Source organism: Passer montanus, unplaced genomic scaffold, assembly GCF_014805655.1.
Source record: "Passer montanus isolate IOZ18808 unplaced genomic scaffold, ASM1480565v1 scaffold6, whole genome shotgun sequence".
Classification (NCBI taxonomy): Eukaryota; Metazoa; Chordata; class Aves; order Passeriformes; family Passeridae; genus Passer; species Passer montanus.
This window is the reverse complement of record NW_024371037.1, coordinates 7,614,018-7,641,777: the sequence shown is the minus strand read 5'-3', so window position 1 is coordinate 7,641,777 and position 27,760 is coordinate 7,614,018. Positions and strand designations below refer to the sequence as shown.

General features: G+C 38.1%; 1 protein-coding gene across 4 annotated transcripts in view; it reads right to left on the bottom strand.

Annotated features, from left to right (window-relative positions):
- Positions 1–27,760, bottom strand: part of TSPAN12 (tetraspanin 12) — a 40,849-nt gene that overhangs the window by 6,447 nt on the left and 6,642 nt on the right. For 2 of the 4 annotated variants that reach the window (XM_039726753.1, XM_039726752.1), the window contains exons 3-8: positions 22,909–22,991; positions 22,021–22,156; positions 7,692–7,766; positions 5,113–5,163; positions 3,357–3,464; positions 371–514 (exon numbers count right to left, since the gene is read on the bottom strand). In XM_039726753.1, coding sequence (XP_039582687.1) covers positions 371–514; positions 3,357–3,464; positions 5,113–5,163; positions 7,692–7,766; positions 22,021–22,156; positions 22,909–22,991 — 597 coding nt within the window. The remainder of the gene's footprint in view (positions 1–370; positions 515–3,356; positions 3,465–5,112; positions 5,164–7,691; positions 7,767–22,020; positions 22,157–22,908; positions 22,992–27,760) is intronic. The other 2 variants (XM_039726754.1, XM_039726755.1) reach the window with 2 other exon arrangements.

Sequence of the window (27,760 nt, the reverse complement as noted above, 5' to 3'; positions counted from 1 at the left end):
GGTAGTTTGATGGGATGGAACCTGGCCATTACGTCACACCTAATTTATAACTTTTGGATTGGAACAAATTTGAACTTCAACCTAACCAATATAAAACAAACACTTCAAATTTCAAGTACATCTCAGGTTTTAATGGCATTGCCACTAACTCATCTCATTTCCAGGTAAGGGTGGGTGGGTGCATGGGTTTGTTCTTCTTTCTTTTCTCCCTCTGCTTCAGCATTAGCAAATAATAACCATAAACACTTTCCATAAACACGACTACTCTACAAAAAAATTATCCATTGCATTTCAAATGATGAATTTGAAAAATTATTGGCTCAGGAAGAATGTACAAAACCTTCCAACATATTCATACTTTTCTCCTTACCTCCTGATAAAGGTCACTGAGATCCTTGTGATGTGCCTGCTTAGAGCATCCTGGGAACTCTCTGACACAACAGGAGTCAGGTGGCCAGTCCAATTCTGTCATTTCCAGCCAGTCTGTGAAGTACACCACTCCACAACATTTAAACTGCAAAGGAAGGATTAGCCAAAATCAGTAATAATGATGCTACTTCTTCAACAGGTTAAGTAGGTCATCAAAAAACCTAACCAAGTTCCTAATACCAACTTTCAAAATATTTACACAGAACTAAAAACATCTATGAATGCCTCCATGTATCTTGTTTTGCTGTACTTTGACATAGAAGCAACATGAAAAACGTAACGTAGTGACCAATGAATACTTCAGAAACAGCCAACAATACTGCTCTGTCCTTTAAATCCCAATTGCTCCCTCAAAGGATGCTTCACAAAATTGTCCTATCTCTGGATTGTCCTAACTTTACTACAAGGAACTAACACAATTTCATGTCAAAATGGGGACTAATGAACAAGTACACCTGTGGCTGAAAGGAGTAGCAGAAAAAGGTCATACTAGTGAGGACTGTTCTTGCAAGGGTACAAATACACACACATTTACTGAAAACAGAATAAGCACAGATTTACCTGAACATAAAAAAAAATAAAAGAGTAAGCAAATATGTATAAAAATCGCAAACGCTGAAAAGAAAACTGAAAATGGAAGGAAGAGGTACCACATTAAAATAAATACTGCAACAGAATCAACCACAAAAATAAGAAGTTTGGCTGCAAAGCAGATGAGCTATAATTGGCTATAAAACCCACCAGGACCAACAACAACCTGTCTTCTTCTCTGCAAAGTACACCCTGAGATTAAAAGCCAAATGACCAGTCTCCCACATTAGCAGCTGCTTTCACACAGAAAATGGTGAAGCAGCTACATTAGATCTGGTTTGGCACTGGATGTGGACTTGACATGACTGAAAAGATGTTTTGCTGCAGAAACAAGATGCTGCCTTTCTCTGCCTGAACGTCCTCCAGGACCAGCCTGAGTGTAAGTAATTCCCTGAGTCCTTTGACCCACAGGCTTGGGAACACAGCTGCCCCTCTCTACCTGCTTCAGAGCCAGGGTCCTGTATTCCACACCACTCATTGTTCACAATCAAGCAGATCAGTGCTCAGACATGCTGGCACACACTGCACCTTTAATACACTGGTCCTCTTAAAATTCTCACTTCTCCCTTCTATACCACAGCTCACAGCTCAGTTTTTACTGGTTTGTTACTCAAACTCCTCCCAGCACTGGGCTTTAAGGAAATCTCAAGCTTTGGCTTCTCATTGCAACTGCAAAGACCACCTCATTAAACACCCTTTTCTTGTATCTTTGTTCTCTTCTATCTTTTCTTCCCCCACCAAGCTCTTTGCTGACCTTTTCCATCTTCCCTACCATAGTCACAATTTTGATTTCAGACCAGCAAGAAAACTGGGGGAGAACACATTTCCCATCTCCCTCAGATGTTAAAAGATACAGAAGAAAGAATACCAAGCTGATCAGGGCTGAACCTCTGAACAGAAATTGCAACACAGATTTGAACAGAACAGATTTGAAATTGCAACACAGATTTGAACAGAATTGCAATTACAATTCTGCTGACTGTAGAAGGGCTACAAGTGCTTATTCAGACATAAAGCACATGCCAGGCTCATATATCCAGCATCTAAACTATGAGTAGATGGAATATAAATGAGAGCCCACCAGTGAAGTAGAAACTGTAACAGAGTTTTCTCAGTTCCCCAAATCATTCATCTGGTCACAGGTGCCAGAATGAAAATCTAATTTCTAAAACTTCTTCTAACTTCTAAAGGAAATTCTTCTCCCCTAGAAAAACTAGGGCTTAGTTGAAGTTTTATTATTAATATTCATATTATAACCAGTCATTATGATGAAATGACAACAACTAGGAGAGGAGGTAGTATTTAATTTGATCAACCTACACATTCCAACTAAGATACAGTACCAGCTCTATTCAAGGCAAATTGATTGTGACCATTTGATTGTATTATCTCAGATACATAACAGACATAAACACTCTAACTGCATATGAAGAATTACTCAGAGCATTCACATGGCCAGAGCAAGGAACTGGGTGGGGGAGGAGGGGGGTGCTGGTGTGTAACCTCTTTCTTCCAGGTTTTAATATAAATACAGACTAACCAAGTGCTGCCAGGAAATGTTTAAATAAACAGGAAATCTGTGCAACAATGATAGATTTCAACATTTCAACAAGAGCAGCACAATGACAGGCATTTAAAGAACTCTCTTCCTGCACGTGAGTTATATTTGGAGTTAATGGGTTTTACCTTGGGCAATTTCATGTTTCTGTAACATAATACTTCATTCTATAAAAACAGTTCTGAATTTTTGTAGGCTAGAGGGCAAAGCTGTGAATACACAAGGAAGCTTTTTGGTTTGTCTCCCACCCCCCAGTCAAAGGAAATAAAAACCCTCATCACTTTCACAAACCTCGGCCAAAGAGACAGTGTTGGCATCTTTTTGGAAACTTCCTTTCTCATTCCTTTCCAGCTAAACATATCTTAACCATGACAGCTCCATGAAAGGAAACTAACAGAGCCTATGGGAAGGGGAGCACAGTTTAATATTAAAACAACATATAGACACAGTCATTTTACTTTACCTGCAGATTTTTAATTTTACATACATCATATCCTTTAATGCTATCATAATCCTAAAAGGTACTGGTGTCCTAACCTTACTGAGAAAGGATATGAGAATATTAGCAATTTAAATTAATTTATTAACATTCTGGTTTCGGTGTTTAAGTACCTTTAGGGCCTACAAAAACCAAAGAACTGGATATCAAGTGATGTTAAAAGACACTACAGTGTTTCATACCAAATGAGCTTGCATTTATTTTGCCTACTCAATTAAAGCCCAACCTTTTCACTGAGCTGAGGTACTCTTTTAGTTAATGAATTAACTATCATCTTACCTCCCTCTGGAAGAAATTCCAAGCATGGGTCAGCCACTGGTACCTAGGTAAGCCATAATTGGTCATCCTGGCTTTCAGTGTGATCATATCGGACCACTGCACTGGAACCTGGAGAAAGGAGAGAGAAGTGACTGACACAGTGGATCAGCAGGCTTGTGGCTCCAAACCCACAGGTTCCATCTGTACTGAGATCTTTCCAGTGCAATGACTAAAATAACTGTGTACACAAACAAACAGGAAAACAAGTGTTGCAATTTTTATTATACTAATGCTTTACAAGCCTTTCTTAAAATATCAAGGAAAAGTTGTGTCCTTTGCTTACAAATTAAAGTACAATGAAAAGCAGTTACATTTTGGAGACATTCAGGGATGATTTGGTACAATTTATTTATATCATTACCAGATTTTTTACTTGGCATAAAACTTGAACTGAGTCCCATCCACGTCATCAGGGATGTCTTTGTCTGCCCTAGTTTAGGTATCCCCCCTGGTGTTGTCTTAGATAATAGAAATCAACAGACAGCCAAATGGGGAAATTCACCTCAAGATAAATAATTTAAACAGAGCAGATGAATAATTCCCTTGAAGTCTCAAATCTACTTAACTGTCTAAGGTGAAAAACTTTGATTTAAATGTCTAACTTCCACACATGTAAAATTAATTGACATGAATTCTACCCCTGGAGTTTTTTCAGCCATTTTTTGTCTTTGTCTGGAGTCCTGAATGTGCTCCATTTCAGTAACTTGCTCAAGAACAGCAACGAGGAAGTGTAGACAAGGCCCTATGACCTTTTTTCCCCAAACACACTCACAGCCTTGTGAATATCTTCTCTTCTGAAAGGATTCCTGAAGTATTTTTCTTTCAACTGTGACAACCCAGAAGTGAGGTGCTGGAGCACTCCATTGTCTTAATATGACACCTCAGTTAGCAATTTCTTGCAAACACAGGCAAGTGCTATAGCACCTGGCATACAGTGAAGTTATGAGTCAAAATCAAAACCTTACTTCAACTCAGCAGCACAATTTCAGTGTGCCAAAACAAAACAAGGATCTGAAGACTGCAGTCACCATTCTGTCACCACATACCATCCATTCTGAGTTTTACTAGTCTCTATTAGATTTAATAGTCATGGTGAAAGAAACAACAATTGCAATGTCAGCTGTCACTTGGATGGGAGGGGAGCCAGCTCCTCTAGCAGCCATGACTTTGCTCTCCTATTCAATTTGAAGCTAACAGTAAGGACATTCTGTAAATAGCAAAAAATGTTATCTAAGAAAAGAAAATTTGCACAATACTTTCCATGGAACCTGGTCTTCATTGTGCTAGATGCTCTGCAAAAATATAGAGACAATCACTGCCTGGCTAAACTCCTAATACAGTTTGGAACATTTGATAACATTTCATTATCACTGCTAAGTGATACTACATTTTTGATGCCCTAGTAAAGCTTCAGATCTTCAATGTATTAATAAGGTCCCAGAAATTTACGTGCCTTTCACTTAGCAGATTTTTGCAATGAACTCACAATGGTTCACATGAAAAATAAGTTAGCAGTAGAGTACTAAAAATACATAAAAGCATTATCACAGAATATTTGTATCAGAAACATTTACACAGGTCACTATAATTAATTTAGTTTCATACTCAATGCATTTCTCTTTCGTCTGCATTGTAAGCTAGCACTCTGCTTTCTTTGGATAATATTTGACAGTGCTGCAATTAAGCAAATATTGCTTAGAATATTTTTTTAACTTACTTGAGTTAAACACATTCCAAGGTTATGTCCACAACAGAATACATCCAACTTCTTTAGGAAATCAATGGAAAGCAGGGAAAAAAATACTTAATAAGTGAGAGACAGAAATTAAAAGCAAAGTGAAACAATGTAAACCCCACTGTAGGAAAGTGATTTGAATGCTGGAGCTAAGGAGGGATTTCAGAATCTGTGTGTTTGTTGCAAGAATGCCAACAGGTAAAACTGTACAGGTAATAGGTACACTGATGTATCTATTAAATATCTTCCTGTCACCTCATATACACACTAGTGCACAATAATACATGATAGAGATGCATTTGTTTGACTATACCCAATACTCATGTGCAGACAAACAAAAACTAGAGATGCTGCTTTGATTTCAACCTAAGTTCTATAAAGCTCAGTCTGCCACTGAGATCTAATTACTCATTATTATTTTTCTAGTGACTATCAAAGCTTGATCAATGCATAAATAAGCCAAGGACCCACACTGGCTTTTCAATCTTGTGGGTGGAATAAATTAGTCATGAGGCACACTACATGCTGAGAACTATCATGAGCTAGAAGGAAAGCTGTTTATGCAAGGACCCTTAGAGCAACTTGTCCACATACCAAGGAAAGCCCATACTGATCAGCAGAGGCAGTTACACCTCAGTGACATTTCTGACAACATCACCCACACTACACTACACACCCACCTACACTAATGCAAACTGATCTCTGAAACCCACCAGGGGCTCATGTGATTTAATGCTACACTGAAACCAGCATGATATCAAGACAACTCTGTGGTTATAAGAGGGAAGTTATAAGGTTAGAAGGAGGTTATAAGAAGTAGGAGGAAGCATATTCTATGGAATGACCTACACAGGTATGGAAGAACCACTGAAAAAATTAACTGTTCTCTTCAAGACTTCCTTATGATTTTCAGCAGCAAGAAACCTACCTCATCACATGAAGAACAGTAGTGTTGGGACAAAGGGAATAATAGTAAAAAAATAGATGGAAAGAGAAAACAACAAAAAAATAACAACCAAAGAGACCCAACCTAAACCAGTATTTCAGGATATGAGGAAGAAAAAAAATACATATATATAGGCAGAGAAGAAAAGAGACAAAGAAAAGCAAAAAAAGAGCAATTGTGTTTGCTGTGACCCACTGCAGAAGATGTAATCCAGTACATGCAGACATGTAAACCAGTGCTGCTTCCTTTAGCAAAGGGCTGAAGGGACAGCCATGTTTCCTTCGGAAGGGAAACAGCATGACTGGTAACATAACATGTGGTAGGGCTATGCCAGCCTTTATCAAACTGTCCCAGGTTTGGGTTTCAGTAGAATAGTAGATAACCAAAAGCTTGGGGGTCATACTAAAACACATCATAACTTCATATTTTCCAATTAAATAGTGAAGGTTGAAAAAGCATGTTCCAGTGCTGCGAAAGCTATGTTATTTCACTGACAATATTTTTGTGGAATTAATGCATTTTAGTTGTAACAATCATCCTTGGCAAAACCCCTGCAGAGGGCAGCTGTGCCCATAACATGAAGAATGCCTCTTGTCTGCATTCCCAATTTTAAAATGAATCAACGCAAGCTGACACTTAAAGCAAAGGAATGGCCTTAATCTCCATTGTATTAGAATAGCCTCCTGGAATCTGTACTGCAGGGGAATGAATTCTGATGCAAAGTCCTGCTATGTAACTTCAAATCTGCCAGAAATTCCTTTGGTCCAAGTACTGTGTAAATATCAAGAAAGCTACCTCACATCTTACTGCAATATAATTGTCATTCACTGCTGGAAAGACCATTATATTGGGCATATCTTGGCAGTTGAGAGAAAAATATTTGTCCCTCTGTTCATAAAAATGTACCAGACTGAGTACAAGATGTAGGGATACAGCAGCCAGCAGTTACATTTCAGTTTAATTTGCTCAACACTTACCTATATTTCTTACGTGATGGCTACAAGATCTCAGTTTGAAAAATTAAAGGTTGGTGTAATTATAAAAACTGGACAAGAGACAAAACCTCTTCACAAGTTTACAGAGGAGTGTTTTATAGTCAAGACATGTTTTGCTTAAAACTGGCATTTATAGCTTGTGGAGGCACTGTGCAGATTTTAGCAGGCAGCAAGTCCTCTAAGGAAAGAGCACACTGTCTGTTTACAATGTAGTACACTCTTTAAAACACAAAGAACTTTCGGGACAAAATCCCTTCAAATTCTCTCGTATCCTCTCTCAAAATCCATATTTAAGCCTGAAGTTCTAATTTATCCTCAAAAATATCGAAGACTTCAATGAGAACCTGCCTGAGCAACAATTAAAAAAGTTAAGTTCTTAAATGGGGGGATGAAGTATTTGGCTCTCAAATATAGAGGGGGTAAGGAGAAACCCAGACAGGGCCTTCCAGACAGACAAGCTCTCCCAGGAGAATTCTCTGTTTAAAATGAAGGCAATCAGTTGAAATTAACCTGTCAGAATAATGAACAGAGATAAACACTATAGCAGTTAGAAAACAGCTAGCTAATGGAAAACTTAGTTTTATTCTGCTGAAAAAATGCAGTCTCCTTTTCTGACTCACCGTTATTTCCTGCTCGTAGGTCCAAACACCACAGGCCAGTTCAACGCAGAATATTACAAGCAAGCTTCCAAAATACTGCAGAAAACAGAATGGTCTTAGCTATTTTTTATCCTCTTTGAAATAAAAATATTTTTTAAAGTTTAATATTGTTAAGTCTTTTTTCAAAGTTAAAGAACATCTGAAAATATTATTAAAATTTCACATGATTTAAGACATGGAAACAAAAATACATTTTTTTAACAAAATATGGAAGACTCAGGCAGTAAATTTTATAAAAGCTAAAATCATGGGACATTTCTTTCGTGAAAACCACATTCTTATCAAAGTGATTTAGATATATAAGGTCTGGTCTAACTGTACAAACACTTAGAGATTCATTTAAATATCTTTTACTATTAGAAGGTATAACCCTTGAACTATTTAAAAATAGGAAATACAAGTGTAAATGAAGAAGTACACACCTTGGTAATGATGCTTAAGAAAAACTGGTTGCTGCAATTAAAAAGAGCAGGAGAATCTTCTTTACAGCATCAATAAACCCTTCCTGAACTGCAGGATAAAGCTACATGGAATTTAAGGCTGTTTTAACTGGTGTTCCCTACCAAAAATAATCCTTTTATCTTTTATTTAAAGCAGAAGTACACTCTCATTCGTTCTTGACTCCAAACTTTCTTCCATGTCAGTGGACTGAGCTTCCCTTTGTTCTCAGTACACATGACTTTAAAGCTACAATCTTCATGGATTTTAATTTAATTTGAAAATCAAAGAAAGAACATCACAATATAGAATAGAATAGAATAGAACAAATATATAATTCCATCAGTAGGATACATGTACATATCATTATATATCCTACATATCAGTAGGATACAATTAACAGCTTCTAATTTGGTTATTTCATTCTGGAATCTAGGACACAAAACATGTACTTATGGTAAATAATTTTTTTTCTATTAATGGGTAAATAAGATGTATTTACTCAGTGTAAAACAGAGTACAAATCCAAAAATGTTAGGCTTTAACAGTCATCTACATAGCACCTTTTTCTTCCATCTGAATGAAAGGTCTGGAACTGAGTAAGTCACAGATACCTTGGCAGCTACTGCTCTTGCCTTAATCTCTACTTGCTCACCAAATCTAACTCCTTGAATTAGGCATGTAGACACACACAGAGATATGTAAGAAGTGTGTGTAAATATACTCATGTTAATTTTCAGGAGAAACCTGTACCCTGTACCCTCCCTCTGCAAAGGTCTATCCAATAAAGACAGTACTGCAACGAGGATTCCTGTTTTACTAGTCTTCATCACGTCACATTGCATCTTTACAGTTGTTACAGCTGAACAACACACTGCACTTCCTTACAAATCAACACTAAGCACAGACAGAGCTCCAGTATAGGTCTTCAATAACCAAAATGGTCATCCTCCAAAGGTCCAGAAGAGGAAAAACATTAGTCACAGCTTCCTAGAACAACACTGCTTTCTCTAAAAAATAAATTAATGAGCTTCTATGCAATGTGTCTACTATCACTGCAGTGCCTAGTAGCTATGCAAAGAGTGCTTTAAAATAAAGCAAACACAGAAATCTACTTTTCTAAGTATTCACTTTGGAAGCAGGAAAGCATGCCACATGCTCTCTTAATAAACAACTATAATAAAAAATGTTTAAGGGCACTACGACTAATACCAACATTTCTGAGAGGGAGAAAAACTAAATATTTTCATTAAAAGTGCATTTCACTTCTCTGCTGTCAGAAGAAATTTCAGTGGGTTTATACTCTTAACTGAGTAACAAGCTTGAGATTCTCTGCCATCTCTGAATCTTACACAAAAATCACTGATTGTGGTGAAAGTGATACATCTGGGAGTGTACATATAGTGTCCTCTGCAAAACTCTGAATTTGCAGGTTTTTTTAACATTTAATTCATTCATCAAGCTTAACATTTGAAACTTCTCCATCTTTCTCAGTGTGTAAGTTAAGAGTGTTTGTGGTAGTAGTAGAAGTCAGAAGAGCCAAACCCAACATTTTCTCCTATTACAGAATACAGCCCAAGACAGAAAACTATTTACCCAGATTTACTTATAAACCACTTCTGGCTCTGCCAGGAGCTGAGCACTCCTGTTTAGCTACATCTATATATCATGGCACTGCAGAATCAAGCTTTCTGTCCTGAGAAAGCCCATCTCTGTCCATAACATAAGAGAAAACAATGAGTTTACACACATGAAAGGCCATGCTCTGAATTGAATGACTGCAAGCACACTGAACTCGCACACAGGAGGTTATTTCTCTCCACTACTGAAAGGGAGTATTATATCTCTCTATATATAATGGTTTGCAAAACAAATACTTCTTATATAAGTAGTTTTTTTTCTGGGGAAAAAATCCTCTAACCGTTATTTAAATGTATTACCCCTAATTTCCATCTTTCAAATGTAGAAATTATTACTGGCTTCAATGCTTATTCCTTGTCCCCAGTTAAATTCCCACAAGAGTCTGAATGCTAAATGCATCTTCCTGCAAAAACCTTTCTGGTTTTTGCCAGAAATAGGGACTTGGTTTTGAAGCAGGCTTAATATTTCTTCCTGTGGGCCATAAGGCTTCATGCCGTAAAGACGAGTAACTCACTGAGGGAGCACAGTCATGTCTCACACTCAAAACTGTGCCAGGAAGTCCCTGATAGTGCCTTTTACAGAACTTCTCCCTCAGAGTATTCCTGGCCATTGCTGAGATATTTTCTATAGATATTTTCTATTTTCTGTGATTGTTTTAAGGACTGGAGACCCTTTACAAGGCAAATCCTAGTGACTTTTAGCATTTCCCTTTTGTAGGCAATTTCTAATCACTATCATTCTCTCCTTAGTCTGACATGCGAAGTAATCAGAAAACTGGAGTGGTGCCTTGATCCTGTTACGAATCCATCAGTTTCATTGAAGTATTTCTTCCTCCAGCAAAACTGTGAAAAACCTAAAATGTTGCTTCCTTGAGGGAAACTGAATGGCTGAAATGCTGACAGAAAACACTCTTCAGAGAGTAATAAATCAAAGTAAATATACTTGCCAACTTAAAAAATAAATAAAGCATTAGCCATTTACTGCTCCATATGTCATGCTTGTGGCCAAGATACTCAACTTCAGCATCCCTTCACTGTAAAATGGATGTTGTCAGTTAGCAGGAGCTGGTCTCCTGCAACCTCCTTGTTAAGCCTGCTCTACTACAGGTCACAGGCTGGAAGGGAAGGAGGGAGAAGAAAGGGAGGCAGCAGCTCTGTCAAACAGTAGTTTTCCAACAGGAACATTTCATCTAACACCTGGAACACTGCACAAGTACTTGCATTTGCAGCACTGACAGACTGCAGAGGCTTAACCAACTCTGTTTTTCCAGCACATCAGTCCTGAAAGAGAGGTGAAGGACCTGGAGGCTCAGGAGAATCATGTTCTCCTTCCTTTCCTGTGCAAGAGACTAAGCATTCAAGAAGTGGGAATAGAAACAAAGTCATTACTCTGAAAACTACTTTCAGAGACGCAAAGAGGCATGAAGGGCCAAGGAAAGATAGTAAAGATAATCCATACATAATCACCAGAGCCTGTTCTGCTGGAATAGTCTTTGTACAGCCACAAAAGAGACCACAACCGATATTCAAATCCTGAAACCTCCAATGCAGAAACCACACACAAGAACAGCATAGAACCCCATCACTGAAACACTTCCTACTAGTGCAGAGATGCTACCAGCTTACACTCACCTACTGTAACTTGTAACAGCCTCCATAGAGCTGCTGCTCCTGGGAAAGTCAAACAACCCCAAGTTCATATCTACAGGGAATTCAGATATAAGACAGAAAGGACAGGGGGACAGTGAATGCAAATCCCATTATGATGACTTTCAGCCACAGAACGGAGGTAACCATCAAGTAAATAAAGACAAAAACCAAACCAAAACATAAGCAACACCTACCAAACCAAAAACAGGGACTAGTATTGAATAGGTTTTATCCTAATTCAAATAGTTATCTGCATAAAGACTATGAAAACCTGATAAAGCACTAAAAAATATACATTATGTTTTCAGATACACATTAAAAATCAAAGTAATTAAAACCTATTTTTATAAAGGTCTGTATAGGCTGTGTAAATATAATCAAAAATTTTAGTCTAAATAAAATTTCTGCACACTACAGTGGCACCCCACAAGAGGGTACAAGCTCCATATATGCGAGTGCTCCATACATGGAGCATATATGCTCTGGCATACACCCAAAATGATCTCTCCATCTAAGGCTAAAAACTAAGTTACATTATTAGTTTATCCTAAATAAATTATGACTGGCTTTTTTGGTATTACATTCATTCTACCAAACTAAGCTAATGTCCACCACCACCAAATATATTCCAGGAGCATACTTCCTTCTTGATCATCTCAATCACTTAGACAAAAACACAAATAATAATAGCAAATGCAAGTACAATTCACTTTTACTGAATCTAAGGCATTTTACATTTGTTTAAAAGGTGTTTTTTCCAACGACTCCCATTCTGTTCAGAGTAATAGCAAAGAGCAGACACATGAAGTGTCTCCCAGCATAAAATCCTCTCCCTCATGGCTTTCTAACCTGCTGAGTACATGATTTTTTTATTCAGAGAGTAATAGCAAAGAGCAGACACATGAAGCGTCTCCCAGCATAAAATCTCTCCCTCACGGCTTTCCAACCTGCTGAGTACATGATTTTTTTGTTGCAATTGTGGGCAACAGGGGCAAAAAGATTGTAGTGGGCAACAATCTTTTGCAGATATGTAATATAAAACTCTTACTGTAGCTCTAGATATTTTGTGTTGAATACACCACATGATACCTGCAATTAATAACCTAATGTAATTTGTCTGTGCTTTTCAGGCAACAGGTGAAAAGAACTGGTGAAAAATAACCTATTTCTGTTACTGACATGACTACAGGATGATGGAGAACACTAAGAAAACAGTACATGGAGAGAGACTTTTTAAAATTCTCAGAGCTTTTTTAACAGCAGAAATATTGAATTCTAGCTACATTTAGCAAAGGAAAACTTGAGTTAAAACTCTAGTGTCCTACACTAGTTTCCTTCAGTGCAACAGCCAGGGCAATGTCAATAGCCAGTGCCCTACTTCAGCCACCATGATGATCCTACTGGCACAGATACACAACCTGCATGACTGTCCTGTGAGGATGCCCTTCTGAACCCTGTGTAAATACTGTGTCAAAAACAAAGCTAAGACCAGGAACTCCACAGAAATTTGGTCACTTGGGGTATTTAGTGACCAAGTCACTATGGCACTCTGCTGCCAAGCAATTCAAGCAGATAAGAGCTGCCATAATACACAGCTGAGAGTATCCATGTATATTCTGGAACTGATGGGGTTTTTTTCATGTGTTTTTTCACTCTGCTACTGATGGCTTCAGTAATTTGTTGCCAATGACCTATGAAATGCTTCATCAGCAAGCAGCTATTATAACCAGTAAAACTGCTGTTAGCCTATGCACAAGGAGAATCAAAGACCTGAACACATCCCCAGTCACGCTCCTTTGAGCCCACTCATACCAGTGGTCATTTTGTTTGCAGTTTCCAAGTGTGATTTGGAAGCAAGAGCCATGAACGCAAACACGTGTCAGCCCAAATTTCATCAGAACTAGAAAGGCATAAGAATGGTTTAGCTTATCTTTTCCTCACTCAGACTTTTTGGATTTTATGTTGCATCATGCTCTTCTGTTCTGACAGCTTCCTAGTTAACTGCTGTCAACCTGAGGATGCTTCACCATCTACTTAATTAATCCCTAGAGAACAAATATATCCCATCACACAACACAGTCAAAATACTGACTTCTTAAGCCCACTTCCAGACAGTGAAAAAGCAAGAGTGCATTCTGTATTATGAAAGCAAAAAGCAGTGGCAGGCAGGGGCTAACTATTGGAGCCAGAAGTTGCAATATAGTGAAGAAAAAAGAGAACATGGGGAGCTTTTAAAGAACCTCTCTACAGGACTGTAGAAATCCTTCATTTGCTGAGCAAATGCACCTTTCTTTAAAGGATCCGTGTACTTATTACGGAATCATCATTCATATCACCTGCATTTTATTTCATAAACATCTTTTTTTTTCAAGCTTTACTACTCTCCTCCCAAACACTTTCCTTCCAGAAGACATAAACCCCTTTTTTTCCCCACTCAGACTCAAGAAAAAACCCAGCCCTTATACGAGAGCAAACAGAGAGTAGCTGATCAACAACTTTATTCTCATCAGACTTACTGTCTCACTCTCCTTTCTTGAGCAGCATGTTCCATATGGCATTAGAGGTGAAGAAAGCTCTAGAAAGGGCAGGGGCTGAAGGAAATTCCAAGAGGGCAGCTGCAGAATGAAACCTTACTGTAACCTCTAAAAGATCAGAGCGTATGGTATATAAAGCAAATGCCAACAGATTTTAAGAGCTATGCATAGCATTTCCCAATGGCTAACAGCCTGAGAGCATCAGCCTTGATCTTCTGAGATGCAAGCCATCCAAACATCTCTCTGACCCCTAGGAAACCTCAGATGTCCATCACCACTGGATCACCAAGAGGAACCAGAATTGTTCTGTGAAAAAGATAACAAGTCCTTCCTCCTTCGATAACTAAGCAACTATGGCTCTCTTTATTTTGTCAGTTTACAAACTAACAAGGTTATTTTAATGATTAATCCAACAATCTTCTTTACAAATGGAGCAAACACTCATTAAACGGAGTCAGACAAGCTGCGTGGAAAACTGACATCCTGTTTATCCACTTCAGCAGCAGAAATTTTCCCCTGCCTCCCTCCCCTGCACCCTGAGCCCTGCCCTGTAAGAATTAATAGTCCATTAATCATTTTGATTTTAAACTTGGTTTATTTGCTTGACAACACAGAAATCTGTGAGAGATGCAGCCAAAAGTCAATAGGGAAATGAGCTGAAACCATCAACTTGCAACATAAGCCATGGAATGTCATCCAGTTCTTCAAAATAAATACATTTCTCACAAAAATGACCAAGCATCTCTATTATCTTAGATTTGGTTTCCCAGATCACAAAATTTTATCCAAATGTCTTAAAGTCTTACGATCTCTGCAAAGTCCACCTCTCTTCTGTAAAACTTTATAAGTAATTTTAAATTATTTTTCTTATGGCAGTGAACATTCTAGTTTTTAAAGCTATGTATCCAAGTTCCTTTTACTAAGCCATTTGTTTTTTTAAAAAAAGAAAATTATTTATGAATTATTAGATTTTTGTTCACAGCCTTGATTCTTCTGTGGGATATTCTTCACCTGTTGTAAATTTTAACATTAATGGTTATCTTTTCTTATATATGTAAACTGGTATTATTTTGGAAATAAGCAAATACACACTTCAAACCATTGTTAGGATTTATTTACTAAGAGTTCAATTACCTCAAGTCGGTGAAGTTCCTGAAAGAAGGGTTATTGCAAGGTAAAGTACTAAACAGGACATAGGTGAAGATAGACATTAGACCATTATTTTCTTATGGTTTGTCATATTCCCTTTCCCCTATTTCATAAGATTTATATCAAAACCTAAAGTTTCCTATTTTGTACAGATTTTTCGAAACAGAACTTCCTTCATTTGTCTATCTGCTCTTTATTTTCTACCAAGGAAATTACACACCATAAAAATGTTTACTTAGTCAAGAAAACCCTTTTTCTTGTAAAATAGACCCACTTGGTGCTGATACACAATGATTCTCCTTCAGCATGTCCCAAGACACTTCAAACAATCAACATTTTGAGTGAAGAAATGCTCATGATATAAAACCATCCTATAATATCAAACCAGCCCCCATGGATACAGCCTTTGTGGTTATGTAGGAAGAATGGTATGTTTCAACAAGAAAAAGATTAATTTACCTGACAGGACATTCACTCCATACTCAGTTTGGGGCAACAAGAATGCAGCTGAACAACAGCAGCAAGGCATACGCCACCACTGGGGCTGGGCTGTGTCTCACAGAAGACACAGAGATTTGGTTAGGCTTTGCAGATTCATATACTCCTTCCTTGCTCTTAGGAACTTCTTCCATTTCCTACTCATTTCAGCAGAGAAAAAAGCTTGAGCAAACAAGCAATGAGAAAACAAGAGCTGGAAAGGACAGAGGGGGAAAAAAACCACACTATGGCAGCAAGACCATATATTATCTCAGCAGCTCCCCATCTTTTCTCAGTCAAGATGCAGCAGCCCTCATTCCCATCATGGTATCATTCACAGCTCTCTACCCTTCAACAACCCCAGTGCCTTGAAACTACAATCATAACAGTCCCTCTCTTTTCTGTAGTTTTGTGGTAGCCACATCCATCACTTCACCAACCCTTTTATTACTATCTTCCCTCCTCTTCTGACCTTGGAGCATTATTCTAGAGCCTTTTTCAGTTCTGGTTCTTTTTCATTCTCCTTTACTGCCCCAGGCATCAATGATTTTCAAGAACTTTGAGGGAAGAAGCAGTAGTTTAACAGGGTAACAAGTGGCAACAAGGGAAAACAGGAACAAGGAAGAAAAGAGCTACAAGGCTTGCTCCAAAAGGATCATGAGACCAAACACAGCGACACCCAGTCAAATGAACACTCAGGATATAAGTCCCCAAAAACAAAGTAGTCACCTCCCATCAGGTGAGCCTAAAAGTGCAGCATGCAGTAAAAAGCGTGGCACAGTAGTCCAGACAGCATGTGTCATGCAGGAAACACTGAAACCACGAAATTACTACTGCCTATAGGTATCTACCTTTCAGCACTGTGCCTCTTTCCTGAAGCAAGAGCAAAGGTCTCTTCATTACTGAAGAAATATAGAGAAAATAATTAAAATTCATGGCCTCCTAATGGCACTATCCAACCTTGCTGTCCTAAGTCAAATGCATTTCCCTGAACTGCCCTCAAGAGGCCAGACAGTTCTTGTTACTTGGAGCTGCTGAATAACAGCACCAAATAGTGCTGCATTGCCTCTGCAACACTGACGAGCATTCAAGGCAGCTGCTCAGTGCCTGGATGAAAGCAGCAGATCATCACCATGATCACAGCAAACATTTGGATTTAAGTACTTGCAAGAAGACCTGGACACTCCCACCAGTTCAATTCCTGCCATGCTTCCCCATGCTGCTCAAATGCACAGCTGCTCTTGCTTGCTGTGATCTGCAGGCAGCACTTCCACCACTACACAGCTCCCAATATCCCACACGGCCAAGCAACTCTTGTCTCCTCTGTAGGCTCCCTCTTCCACTTCAGGAAATTAAGAACTGTTTCAAAGCACTTGCCTTTGAAAAAGTCTTTTAAGGACATACATAGCAAGGATATATTTATGTCAGGGAAGACAAGGTTAACAAAATACACCATGCTTACATAGGAAGACAGAGAGATTGGCATTGAACCCCAGGACAATGCACTCCACCCCACAGAGAGGGGAGCCCTACAGAGTGCACACTTTCCTGCAAAGCCTGGCGTAGCTCTGTGGTGACACTGTGGCACCACCAAAATCCATCTCAAAATCAAAAAACTTGTCTGAACCTTAAAAATCCTGATCTAAATAGGAAACACACTTGCTCTCCATTTCAAGGCAAAAAGATGTATAGTAATTAGTACAGGCATCATCTCCAGCAGTTTACCTTTGAATTCAAAGTTAGAAATATAGAAAGAAAAAAAATACTCTTTTTTTGAGAAAGTTGCTCATATACTGGGATTTAATAAAAACTGGTGAACTTTTAATGTATTTTCTCTCACCAGTGGAACATCAAACAAGCAGCACTTAGAATGCAAGCATAATGTCCATCCTCTTAGTTAGGCTACCTAAAACTGAGATTTAGCAGAGTACTTGGCTTCTCATCAAACCTGAACCACGGGATTATAAACACATTTAAATCAGTCTTTCAAACAAGACAGACCAACCTGTCTGGTGAATCTCTGTGCTCCTCCTACTCATATCACATTTGTAAATGGGCTGTTGATAAAAGCCACAAAATACAAACTCAGTCTGTCCAGCTTAATACTAAACTGCATGGGTTTACACCAAGTATGTTTGTTACTTGTTTCTTCCCTTCAATGCTTGGTATCTAAATAATTTAGAAATACTTCTGGTTGGTAAATAACAGTTCCAGTGCCAAATGTTAGTACAAGGTATTGGAGCAGCTGTAACTGTGCTAAGAGTCCACATGGATAGGAATGAATATCTTCTCTTACCACAGAGCAAACAACCTATACTATCTATTATTGCAGAAACAGATGCTGCCACAAAAAGGGGAAAAAAAGACAACAAAATTTGTTATCACAAAAGTCTCATATTAATTCCAGCCAATTGTAGTCATAAGTACTACAGAAGACCTGATGCTATGGTACTGCAGAGCAGCTAACATTTCACACAGAGTAAGAATGCCTCCTAGGAAGAAAACATTAGCAATTACTGGTATCTTGCAAAATAGCAGATGTACAAATTTAATCAACCCTGTCACCTCCTCATCCACATGGACTGAAATGGGTGTATGTGTATAGAAAAATTTTCCACAAGAAGTGATACAGTCAACAGTATCTCAGCATTCTTTAGATAGACTTCACAGAAACCACAAGTTAAATGATGGTTTGTCTGGTTGTGTTTCAACTCAATACACAGCTTAGTCTACCAGGGTGCAATTAATAACCAGGTTCCAGCAGAACTGAATTAATAAGCTTTTTAACCACACACCAACACTGTGTGTCTAACAATGTTTAGCTATGAGGATTATTTATAACTCTGTCAACTATGTGATAAAAATCAGTAACAGGATTTGCCCTGTTGACCATCAAATATTTCTAACAGTTTTCCCCTTTGTGAAAACATACACAAATTGGAATCCTGTGCTGTTTGAATGCTGCAGAAAAGTTACAGAAAAGTCATGGTTAAAAATACAAGAACTTGCAAGGAAAATTTCAGCCAGCAATTATTTTCCAGTAGGATTTCCATGAAGCTCTTCTTGCCAAGCACCAGAGCTTACTTTTGTCATTTTAATAAAACAAGAATTCAAAAAACCCCCAAACAACAACAACAAAATCAAACAAATAAACACCCCCCAACAACAACAAAAACAAATAAAAACCCAAACAAAACTGAAAAGAACCCAAACTAACAGAACCAAAACAACCCACCCACATCGTTAGGTTACTACTCTTAAAGAATATATGCACTTTGTTAGGGTTTGGGTTTTTACAGTTAGGCAATGTGCACAACAAACTTTGAAAACAATCCAAAACAGAGCCTCAGAAGAATAGAGACAAAGCATTATTTTTCAAATCCAGAAGCAATCTTGTTGAAAGGACTGTACCAGCCACCATAAAACTGGGACTCTCCCATCCTTGCACTTTTCAAGCTTCCAAGTCAGTGACTTCGAAGAGCTCATATCTTCCCCTTTAGGCTGGCATCACAGCTACTTCTACATGAGAATGTTGGTCAATCACACACAAAAAAATACAGAAACTCAAAGTACACATGGACTCGTCAGACCAACTACGCTTCAGGACTTATTTCTGAAGTAATTGAGATGAAATAATCATAGCTTTAAAATGCTGGTTGTACAAAAAGTCCAGAGCATGCACCTCAGAAGACTGAGGTTTTACATTTTCCTACTATTAAGCTGAGCAAACATGCGTTTGATCTATGCTTATGCCCCCATGCGAAGATGGAAATGTTTCAAGCATTTAACTCCAAGACAAAACTTCAAGTACAAAATGAAAATGATTATGTATTCAAATGTATTAAAACCGAACACTATATTTATTTTATTGTCTTTGCACTTAATAAATTTTCCAAAAATCCATTTCAATCAACATCAGCACTTGCAATGAGCATTCTGCCAGGAACATCAAGACTTGTATCCAATTATCTGTGCATGCCATCATTATGGCTTTCATGTACTTCAAAAAGAAGACCAAAAGATGATTGAAGAGGTTGTTAATGTTTTACATGAAGGTTCTTTTCTTTTAGTTCATCTGGTTGAACAAAAGCTCATTTTGTTGATCCATCAGTTTTCTGATTAGTCTGATGAATGAAGCATTGACTTATGTCGGCATACTTCTGTATGGTATAACATAACTGCATTCATTTAACAATCAATCAAAGACAAAGACATATTTAGGAAGATATAATTTAGTTTTTCTTATCAGTTTTTTTAGCAAGAGCAAATCTCAAGCTCCTGAAAATGAAATATTGCAACATAAAATGATAGAAATGTCTTGTTTTGATTTAGTTTAACTTGACTGCCTAAACACACTTCAAATTATTTATTTCCAGATGGTACTAGAGGCTATAAATTATTTCTTCTTTTCACTTGCAGTGTAAATAAACTGAAGGTCAAAACTAATTTTAACTTCATTATCTCTTGAAGTAGTAAGGTGGGTTTTTTCAAAGCTTATACCAAAAATAGCTTTTTCTTTCCCCAGATACTATGTGGCACTGATTAACATCATATAGTTACTTTTACCTTTTAATTAATTTAATTAGCATTAAAACTACCACCATTATAAAATAAAGAACATGTTATGAAATAAATCTTATACCCTTAAAGAACCCCTAAGGTTAGTAAGTTTATAATATTTTAATACTTTCACTGTTTTCATGAAACAAAAACATGTACAAAGCCCTTTTAAGATATGTAAGAAATAATACTAGAGAAATAATTATATTGTATGTAATTACATTAATCCATTACTCTTACACGCCCATAATTAAGCAAATGTCTTAGAACTTGTCTCCATTGATTTCAACATTGCATTGTTAAGATCTAGTAATAAAAAATACATGACTATTCTGTTACTCTAACATGTTCAGATTTAAATGAGAGTTTTCCCCAACAATACAGTTTTGAAAGAACAATCTTCACACTGCATACAGGCTGAACAAAATATCCAAAAGGAGAAACAACATTGCCCTCTTGCAACTAAGGAACACTTCCGTTGCAGACATTCAGCTAGAAATATCAAATAAAGCTTTCTTCAACCCTCTCAAATTAAAAAAAAAACCAATTAATACAAGAGTGCCCAGTACAGTTTTGCAACTGTTTATTCTGCAGTTAGAATATTTATGTTACAGAAAAGCAAAGGTTCCATAAATCCCAGCCAATTTCTTATGGCATTTTATGGTCATTTTATGCAAAATCTGTGAGGTTTAGGTGTCACATACTTAAGCCTATACAGACCCACAAGAAAAATTCAAGTGAATGCACAGTGTGAGGATCCAACACACAGCGCGGTGAAAAAACAGCAGAAGCCCAACTCTACTTGTATGGGACCCTGGATATCCCCAAGAGCTGAAGGATTCTAGCTGTTTCCTCCTGCAATTACAGCAGTCCAGTCTGATAAACCTCTGATAAATCTCATTGCTCCCGCTCTCTTCAACTTACAGAGTGCTTGGAATCCTGGTTATCCTCATATTAAAAAATAGAGTCAAATTCTGCAAAGAGCTACAGCTACACTTTTAAGAAGCATAAAGATACATGGAAGTCTTGGATCTCTTGAATTTCAGTACTGCCAACAGTCTAAAAATTTTAACTCTAAACCTTTAAAATTTGTGTGAACTTGATAGGCTTTTGTTGCAGTGGCTTTTTTTTTTTGGTTGACTGTTTCTTTAATTGTCCCCAAATTCACTGACTTCCACATGAAGAACATGGTGTTTGGCTCCCTTGATCGTCAAAGCCACATCACATTTAAACTGTACACAAAGCCTTTTGCAGGAGAGACTACTATATTTCAGCTGCTGTCAGCTCAGTTATATACTCTCCAAATGAAGGAAAAGATGGGTATTTGGAATTTATTTTTAAACTTGCTCATAACCAAATGCAACTGCAAAATTCCACATCCATGTAAGAGAAGACAAAGCTTCTGAACATAATCAGAATTAACTTTTATCAACTACAAGTGCTGTAACTTTACACATACAGTCAGCAGTGGAGTAATGCAAAGTCTAGGTTAGGTAGCTGTTGCTCAGCTAGGAGTCAAAACAGTAGCATACAGGTTTATTTCAGAATACTCAGACTCACATCCCTATAATTATTAGTACTGGAGAGTTTGAGTTATTTTTCCCTTCAGCAACTCCTCTACTAAATGAAGTGAATTTTTGCAATTGAGACACTGCTTGTCTTTCAGTCACAGCATAATGCAGTCTGGCAATAAACCATTTCCTACTGTGTGCTTTGCAATTACAATTCCTCACCGATACCGTAACTCAACAGGGTAATAAAAAATAATCAGTATTTATCTAGTGCCTGTGGATTAAAACCTTTTTAACACTCCTGAAACAAAACAGAAGTTATGAAACATACCCAGACAAGGAGCAACAGATTTCTTTTCACTGTTCCACAGTATCCCAGCATTCCAACTATGATGAGGAAACAGCAGACTGCAATCATAACTGGGTGGACCACAGGAAAGTAAGTCAAAATGACAGCCTCCTCCACCCTAAAAACCAATCAGAGCAACAATCAAAACAAGCACAAAAAAATGATACAAATGAAAAATATACAGACATTAAAAATAAAATGGTGATTAGCAGATGTGTTTTTTCCAGCACCTTACACATTTCACAAAAATCTCTTCAACATGGTTTTACTGTCAAATGCTGCATTCAGTTACCAAAACGGCATTGTCCAAAACCTCTCCGGAGCAAAGGTAAACCTCTTGGCCTGCACTTGCACACTATGCAGAACAGTACAAAAATCTCTTCAACATGGTTTTACTGTCAAATGCTTCATTCAGTTACCAAAAACTGCATTGTCCAAAACCTCTCTGGAGCAAAGGTAAACCTCTTGCCCTGCACTTGCACACTATGCAGAACAGTGAGACCCTGTTTTACCACCAGGGCTCATAAGCACTGCTGTAATAAAATTAATAGAATTTCTAAATCTCTGGACTGAATAAAGTATTCAAAACTAAACAGTAATATAATTTGATTACATGTTGTCAATGGGCCAAAAATTGATCCCTGTCAGAAGAAAAAGGCACACGATTGAAACCCTACCTTTCCCCTTTTTCTAATTTCAACTGGTGCCTGAAACTGTGGCAAAAAATGCACCTTCCAATACAACAATGACGAGTTTAACTAAACGATTCTCAATTCCACAAATCCTAATTAAGAAGCTTACCACACAGAATGAGCAACATCTACCCCAATCAGTAACCCACACAGATCAGAAGATTAACTAAAGCTTTACCTTGTTTCTGCAGTTAAAGTGAGAACATTATTCAGGTAGTCCCTCAGCCAAGCAGAAACACCTAATATGCTGATGGACATCAACTAGAAAGAAAACATTAAGTTATTTATCATGTGTTTAATGCAGATTACAAGATCATTAATAATTTAAATAGAGAATCAATCATCACTAACATCTTTCATGCATTCATTTATTTGAACAGTATTTGACAGTATGTTTACTATCCCCAAAACTGTACTTCTATATGCTTAGAATTGGTTTGCTACCCAAGTATGAGGGTGCCAGTGACAATAATCTTTTCCACATAGTGATGCTACTGCTCCTACCACTGCACAACATAGCACAGAAACAACAGGGAGGGCTTACACTGCTGAAATCAGTGACTCTTCAGGGCTCACAAATTACACATATCAGTCTGCATGAAATCATGAAGCCACACCCAGGTACATAGCTAGTGAAGAAAAATCTGATACAACAGTCCTGATACACTGACACCCAAGAGAGGAGATTTATCTTTGGGTTAAATTTAGGACAATATGATTCTCTTGCTCATTCTGACACAGTCACACCATGAACACATCTCAGTTTCCTGAACCAAAAAATGAAAATAAAACTAACTGCATTTCAATTATAAACCATAAAGCATTTGGGTATCTAACATATCAGGAACTTCAGAGGCATAAAGCCACTGCACTTTCACCAGGACTGCCCCCACAGCAAGTAAATCCCCAAGACTCAGCTAGAATTCCCCACCTAGAATTGCCACCACCTCAGCAGACATGGATTTCTGTCACCTGATGCCAGTGTACACTTCAGCACACCAGGAACTTACCAGGAGAAGCTCTGCCCTCTGATTTTCTTGAGAAGCCAAACCAAAACAACACATTTAGAACCTGCCACACTGTGACAGCACCAGCCCTGCTGCTGCTGTACCAGAGGTACTGCTAGAGGACAAGGCACTCTTCACTGACTTTCACAAGGCTACCCAGGCCTGAACCACAGAAGACACAGGACCTCACTGTCTTGCTGAGGGAGGGAGTCCTAAGCATGCTGACTTTCCTGAATACTACTGTTTTCATGAACTGTATAGGAGTATGACAGGACATCAGCATGATACTTACCGTTTCTTAAACCAGTATGAAGTGTTAATCTCCCCTGTTGTCCTCAACATCTAGCTTCTCACATGCCCTCATATTTCCCTGAAGGTGTTTTGAAGATCAAGTAAAGTGGTTCAAGCCTAACAGGAAAAGTCCCTCTGTGTCCTTACTGGCTCCTTAGCCTGCAGCATGCCCGCAGCAGACTATTTCTGCCTTTAAGATTTCACAGAAGTCCCAGCAGCTGTCCCAGAGCTTCTTCCTGCTTTTCAGATCTATGCACAAAGTACAGGCACTGCCCTGGTTTCGAGTGCTGCCTGCAAGAGCTGGGTGCTTTGCATGCTGCAAGCATGCTCCTAGTAGCTAGTGCATGCTACATATCTAATATATTCACTCCTGTTCTTTATACTCTGTGGGATCTGTTTTGGCTGGTGAAACAGTAACAGTAAAGAACATTTTCTATTGTCTTATTTACAGGAAGCTGCAGGAAGAAGGAAAACAAGATGACTGGAATCTCCTCCTAAATAAACTCCTCCCACCTATCACCTAAGAAAGCATCATAGGCAAACACACCACACAAGCAGTCAAAAACATTAGAGAGGTAAAGCAGACTACAAGAAGCCAGCCTACTTTCTTGTTGTGAAAAGGCAATACAAAACATTTTTAACCCTCCACATCTCCATGTAAGGCCTGTTGATACACACAGAAAAGCATTAGCTCACACATCCACTCTGTTTCTGGTAAAATATTTAATATATATTTATGATGTAACCTGATTTGGTTACTTCATTTTGCAACAGCGGTGTTCAGAAGTGAGAAGTCCATCAAAACACTGCTCAGAAACTTTCAGTAAGAGACAGATGGTCCTGTTAGAAGAGCAGTACCATCATTTTTGGAAAAATGATGGCTTTCTAAATAATATTCTTCCTCACATATCAGACTGGTGAACTGCCTGCTCTTTGCTGTCCATCAGGCACTCTCAGGCTGCACCAATTTTCTTTCAGGCGTCAGCAAGCGGCAACACATTGTACACAGCAGTGAGAGGTGGTGGATTTCGAGGTAGGCTAAACTGCTCTTTAAGCAAAGGTAAGATCTGGCAGCTTACTGAAGCATGTAGGTTACTCACAGACAACAGGGACATCACAGAACAAACAGGGAAAGGCAGAGGGGACAGAAAGGACTTCCTGAAGACCAAAACTACTGAGAAGAGTCCTGTCATTAAGAGAATCATTCAGTTTGCTAGAAGAAAAGGACTTGCATGCAAAGGCAAATTAGGAAGGACAAGAACTTGCATTTCTGTTTGGTTTGCCTAAATTGAGTTTTCTCTACCTAGATATGTATTTTTGCCCACATAAAATCAAAGGAAAATCTAGCCAGATACATCACCAAGCTAAGGTCAACACATGGCTGTGTGACTTCAACAGAAATGCTCAATGATGACATCAGAAAATGTGACTCCCTCTTCATTTATGAACAGCAACTGGAAGAAAAGGAGTGCTTCCTTCACCTAGGAAACACAACCTTCACCAATAATATAACTACATGAACACCATTTCAGTTTGTAAGAACAAACTCTCTATGAAAGGCCTCTTGCATCATTCAGAAAGATTTTAGCCATTTAGATTCTCCCTGGCTATTCTCATTAAGTATGGATAACTAACAATTATTGTTACTATTGTTTCTTGCAGGTGCAAATTCTATGCAAGAACATTCCACCTATAAAGCCTGTGAAAGCCAGGCTACCGCTCAACCACTCACCTACCCTGTGCCTGGCATGTTTTCACCACCATTAACTGCTTCATGTGTTACTGACTTCTGCTACTCTTAAAATGCACGAGAGCTAGGTCAGTATGATTCTGAAAAAATCATTGCCTTACCTTGCTGCTAAACAGATGTTACACACAGATTACCTGTGCAACACTCTCCTGCCAATCAAATTCCTAGTGAGGCACCTTTGGGCACCACATTTTCCAGAAAGTCTGAAGTGAATTATTACTCTGAATGACCTGAAACCTGGAGTGCATTCATAGGCATTAAAGTTAGTAACAGTGTCCATCTGGGGTGGCAGAAAGGCATGGGCAGAAAGTGAAGGCAAATACTCAAGAGGCTCCTCTTGAAAAAAAGATTATCAAGTACTAGCACCCATCCATCAATCCACTTGCACACCTGCTCCATAGCCACAAGGGAATCACAGCATGAACACAACACACGTCTGGCCTCCACAGCCTCCTGCTGCCTCAATGTGCTGCTCTGTAAAAGCACTATACATCCTCAAGTGCCAGATGACATCAAGAAAGCTCCAGGCACCCATCACTTCACACCACCTACAGCACATGCAGATCTTCAGCCAACAGCACAAGAAGTCCATCAACACCAGCAGTACAACTGAGTCCAGGCACTCAGTAGGCAGAAAGAGTAACAGCCTCCCCAAAAACCTTGGTGTGCATCCAAACCCACCAGCAAGTATCAGCAAGCACATCACTGCAATTCACTGCCAAGTGATTTTCAAGAAGTCATGGGCAAGAGTAAGGTCCTGATTACAGCTAGTGTTGGTTCATTTGAAAGATGGTAAAGCAGTGGCCCAAAAAACTGGCAGTCACCACTTCAGCCACTGATTTATATGTATAATACAGTTAAAATCTGTATCAAGCAATCAGATGAATGAACAGAAATTTATGACAAAACTGCTAAGACAATTCTCACTTCAGCAGTAACATCATTTCTCCAAAAGTTCTCATTCAAGCTTCTCGGACGACAGCCAGTCTGCTGTGCTGTAAATATGATAGGATAGTATGCAGTAAAATATGTTTATTTGTTGCAGCTGGCTGCAGAAGTCACTATGGGTTTAATTCTGAACTGTCACAGTACATTGTATAGCCATCAACATGACACTGAGGAGTTCATAATGATGCCTACTGTAATGCTCTATTTCAAATATATTTTCACACTGATTGAACTTAGGTAATAAATTCTATTTTTATATATGAGCAATATGCACATAGTAATATATTAAATTTTCTAATTCATTTCTAATGCAAAGTTTTTGAAGTTACTAAAGTTTTTTCAGACAACTGAATCAAAATATCCAACAACAGACTTCAGCCATTAGGAGCGATCATTTCCAAGCACAGTTTAAATTGTCTTAGGAACTCTCTTACGCAAATTAGACGTAAGAGAGGACATAATCAAAATTAAAAACTAAAATCATCTGCAATTCATTAAGTATATCTTTTAAGCCATTATTCTGAAATTTCTACTCCCAGTGTCTCTGAGGCCATACCTAAACTGGAAAATAAATCCATATTTCCAATTAATAAATGAACATGGATTTCTGTCTTTAAGGGAGCAAGTCCATTGTTCTTGCTATATCCACACCTGTGTTCACATTCTTATAATTTTTTTTCATTTGAACATTCTAACACATTCATTTTACTTTTGCTCAAATTTGAGAGTGTTTTTTACATATTAAATCAGTGGAAAGATTAAAAGTATCTTCCATACCAAAAATCACACGTGATCATTTTTATTCTAACAGATGGGGTGAACATCTTCAGGCCATGCTCTGATACCCATAATGAAACACTGATTAACAGCACTACACAGCAACCTGCTGTGCATGAAAAGGTTTCTAGCTACAAGGAAATTACTTCCAAGATATGACAACATTCATCAAAATATGTCCCATAATTTTAGTTAACAGAAAAAAAAAAAACCAAACACCACAAACAAACAAAACCCAAAACACAAACCTTGTGAAA